Source organism: Gavialis gangeticus, unplaced genomic scaffold (assembly GCF_001723915.1).
Source record: "Gavialis gangeticus isolate Ggan-Ray unplaced genomic scaffold, GavGan_comp1, whole genome shotgun sequence".
Lineage (NCBI taxonomy): Eukaryota > Metazoa > Chordata > Crocodylia > Gavialidae > Gavialis > Gavialis gangeticus.
The window spans coordinates 6094675-6099082 of NW_017729017.1; the positions used below are offsets into that span (position 1 = coordinate 6094675).

The following is a 4408-nucleotide window of genomic DNA, read 5'->3' on the forward strand; positions in this document are numbered from 1 at the left end:
CAGTACCTTCTTTTTACCCCCTATATATTTAAAAAAGGACTTGTTATCCTTGATCTGGGTTGCTCGTCTCAGTTCCATCTCCGCTTTGGCCTTCCTAACAGCCCCCCTACAGTCTTGAGGAATGGAGGTATAGTCCTCCTTGGTGATGGCCCCTCCCTTTCATTGGGTGTACGCCTTGTTTCATGGGCTTAATAAGAGTAAACATTTGACTGTGGCCGGAGAATCAGCAGTTAGGTCAGAGAGACTTCCTGAGAGAAGGACTGTGGTGTCGAAGGATTCCATTTTTCAAGCACCAGGGTACAGAACCTTTGAGGGCTGTGAAGCCTTGCCCAGGTGACCAGAAATGGGGATGGAATGGAGATGGGGCTGATTGATCCATAGCTACGGCCCTCAACTAGCCTAATGATGACTGCAGTGTGGCCTGTAAAGTGACAAAGATCTCTGTGGACAGCAAGGTGCTCCGCACACTGCTCACATGGTGAGAATTTCAGTCACTACAGACCTGAGCCAGAGAAGAAATGCCCAATATGCAGTGCACGCACCGTGTTCTTCTTGCAGTGGAGGAGTGATGCTGGTTCATGACATCCGAAAGAACGAGAGCCAGGTGATTGATTTCCGAGAGACGGCACCCTTTGAGATCCAGGAGGAGGTCCTTCAGAAGGCCTTGGAGGCAAAGGTGAGACAGAGCTCTATATTGCAGGCTTTTTATTTGTGTGTTCATTGGTCTCAGTTTCTTCTCTTTCCATTTCCTCCTCACTCTGATTGTCTGAAATCACATGTACTGTGAGCAGCAAGGATGCCTTATATTCTAGCTCTGGTCAAGGTGCTGGCTGTTCAGTCCTGGAGCCTTAAGTTTCCAATCACTTCCTCAAAGAACAGGAACAAACACAGGGCAGGCTTCCTCAGCCTCAGACTGGCTCTTCGATCCTGCAGTGGAGTGATCCTGGGCAGAGTGGGGCATGCAGTCTGAGTGGCTTAGTAGGGCCTTCACCTCTCTGCTGAAATTGCCAACAAAGGAGGGTGATTTATGACCAGAGATCCAGATTTTCCATTTGCTGCAGAAAAACACGAATTTTTTCCTTCAAAGGAGAAAACCACAGGAAACCATGGGTTTCCTCTTGCAGACTGGCAGGTTTCCAGCTTGCAAGGAGCTGCTTAGGGTTAGGGGCCTAGGGGGTGGGTTGTGTGGGGCATATGTATGTGTGTGTGGCAGGGGTGTGTGGAGGGGATGGGTGTGTAAGGGTGGGGCAGGTGTCTGCTGACACGGAGGGAAGGTGTGCGTGTGCTGGGCCTACGGTGGCGTAGAGGGGCTGAAGCAGTGCTTGGTGCCACTGGTGAGCTCAGCTCCGTGCTGTTGCCAGCAGGAGCTGCCCAGAGGCACCTGCCCATCCAGCAGGGGAAGGGGATGGGGAGTGGTCCTTCAAGGGTGGTGGGGAGCTGCTTGGCTGGGCCAGTGACTGGGGCTGGTACCTGTGCTCTGAGGAGCAGGGGCAGGCTGGCCAGGAGATGCTGCCAGGGGGCTGAGAGGGTGGGGCTGTGGCCAGACTGCCTGGCACAGTGCAGGAGCCTCAGCTCAGCAGCAGAAGGGGTCATGCCAAAGGCATCTCCTCTCCCTTCCTCCAGCCCATGCTGGGGCTGGATTCTCTCTGCTGCCTCCTGTGTGAGCCAAAGCTGCTGCAGCCACTGCTCTACAGCCTGGGCAGGACAGAGATTGCCTGGAGCTCCTTGCCCTCCTCTTGCTGCCTGCAGCATAGCCTGGGCCAGAGCTGCACTCTGCTTCGTGCTGCTGATGTGAAGCATGGCACTGGTCCTCCCTGCTGTGTTGTAGCCCCAGCCCCAGCCCCAGCCTCAGCCCCAGCCCCAGCCTGAGCCAGTGGTGTGGGGCAACGTGTGGAGCCCCAGCCACTGCCTGTTTCCACATGAGGTATGCAGTATGTACCTCATGCTGGAGCCCATCCCTACGTTGTTGCTGCAGACCACCATCCAGTGAGCCTGTGCAGGGCTGGTTGGGTGGGAGGCAGCTGGAGCCCCCCTGTGGCAGGGCTGGGGTGGGTAGGGGGCTCTGGGTAAGGAGTGAGGGGCCCCAGCAGGGCCAGGGGGCTGTGGGTTGGGAGTGAGGGCCACGGGGGTGGGGAGGGCAGGGGACTATGGGCTGGGAGTGAGTGGCACTGGCATGGCTGGGGAGTGCAGGGGATTGTGAGTCAGGAGCGAGGGGCACCAGCAGTACTGGGCAGGTTGCAGGTTGGGAGTGAAGGGCAACAGCATGGGCAAGGCATCGGCATATCTGGGCTGCTCAGCATCACAAAGCAGAAGGGGAGGGCAGCCACAGCTGGACCCATGTCCTGGTGAGTTAAGGGAGTAGAGGGAGCTCTGATTTTTTATAATAAAAAAACCAAAATCAAATGCCAAAATAGATAGGTATTTAGAATTTATTCTGGCAGGTTTCCAGATTGCTTTAAAATTGTAAATATATCAATAAAAACATTGTGTTCAACTGATACCTATATATATATAGTGGCATTTAATTTTAATCATGGAAGAATGTGGATTTGGGGGTTTTTCATCAGAAAATTAGTGATTTTTTATTGGAGAATTTGGGATTTTTAAACAGAGAAAAACGGGATCCCTGTATAGCTTTTTTGTCCACAAGGAGCTGAATGGAAATGTACTCACTTATTTTATATAGGCCACAGGACACTGCTCATGGGGTGAGAATTTCAGTCACTAGTAACCTGAGCCAGAGGAGAAAAGGTCCAGTGCAGTTTAGGAATCCCTTGGGCCACTAAGTCTTACTAGAAACAAATAAACTGAGTCATATTTGGGGATAAGGGAATATGGGAGCAATAGATAAATGGCAAAAGCTAGGTGTCATTGGGCTGTATGACTTTATCAGAGTTACTACAGGATTAAATTTTTCCCATTTCCCCCCCAAAGACTTTTCCTCCTCAGTTTAGTCTGTCACCAGCAACCCTTATGTCTATCTTATTCCTAATATCTTCAGCCTCTTTCCCTTCCCATGGAAAACATGCTGTATAAAAATGAATGGCATCTTTTTATGGTGGTTGTTTTGATTCCAAGTTGGAAAATATGTCCATAGGGATATTTTCTTTCTTGTCCTTTCTTTTGTGCAGGTGGGTCTGTTGGTGGGAGTGCCAGGAATGATACAAGGGATGCATAAGGCCCACCAGTTATATGGGAGGTAAGACTATTTCACACACATTGCTACTCTGTGGAGTGTATTCCAGTGAAAGGTGCTGCAGGTTAAATGCTGTTTAATCCCATTCATCAGTGACTTGCACTCTACTACAAGACTCATTGGCAGATTTGGTGTCAGTAAAGGTCCAATGGGAAGAGGATCTTGTTGTTGGCAAAGTGACTTCAAATGCTGTCCCAAGTCTCTCTCATTAGTCTTGGATGTGCCATCAGTTCACTTTCCCTTGGAATATGATATTCAGGTAACTTTTTTCAGTATTCAGCACTGTTCTGAATGCATGTTACAGCCAGTGGTTAGGGTTTCCAGTATTGCACACATTCAGTCACATGGTTAATTTATATGGGCAGTTGTTATGATTGTGTGCAGTTGTATGATTATAGCCTAATTTGCAGAGGTGACTAACACTTATTATTCTGGTGGTTGTGAGTACTCAGGCTCTCTGAGAAGCAGACCAGAAAATGAATTACAAATCAAACTCAATAAAAACTAGTTGAAAAGAATATCAGAAATTTCCTTTTTTTAAATTGAACAAAAAAATTCATTTTGCTTGGCAATTTTTGAGATGTTAACAAAGAAATAAAAAAAGAAAGATTGAAAAGCATGAGGTTGCCTTCATTTCTCTCTTGTTCCTAGGGGAGGATCCAGGGGGGTGCAGTGGTCCAGTTGCACCCTCTTTTTGATTCCCCTTCCACTCAAACTTTAAAACCAACTGACTAGGAGAGGTAGCAGCATTTCTTGTCAGGCAGTCCTGCGGGAGTTGATTGATTTCATGGCTCAACATAACCAATTTGATCCCTGCTAATGTCTTCACTCCATGGGTATTAACAACCCTCTCTCCTTTTTAATAAATAGCCTTTATGTTCCATAAATTATCCTTTCTTCTGCAATTTTGCCATCTGTTAGCTATTCCTGCTAATGTCTCTTCAGTTTTACAGCCTTACAAACTGTTTTTAGTTCTAGCAAAAAACCTTAACCCAGGTGCGGTAATGTTAATACTAGGACTGTCAAACAATTAAAAAAATTTGATCGTGATTAGTGGCACCGTTAAAAAATTAGTTGCAATTAATTGCAATTTTAATTTTGCAGATAAAAACTAAAAAATTAGGCACAGAAAACCTCAAAATTATGCAAAATTATTCAGGTACTTTGTATGATTGGGGGGTTGGGGTGTGTGTGTGTGTGTGTGGGGGGGGG

General features: G+C 47.8%; 1 protein-coding gene across 1 annotated transcript in view; it reads left to right on the forward strand.

Moving 5' to 3' along the window:
* The window catches only part of GGT7 (gamma-glutamyltransferase 7), an 87413-nt gene that overhangs the window by 13783 nt on the left and 69222 nt on the right, over positions 1-4408 (forward strand). The window contains exons 4-5 of the mRNA XM_019513011.1: positions 559-676; positions 3132-3199. Coding sequence (XP_019368556.1) covers positions 559-676; positions 3132-3199 — 186 coding nt within the window. The remainder of the gene's footprint in view (positions 1-558; positions 677-3131; positions 3200-4408) is intronic.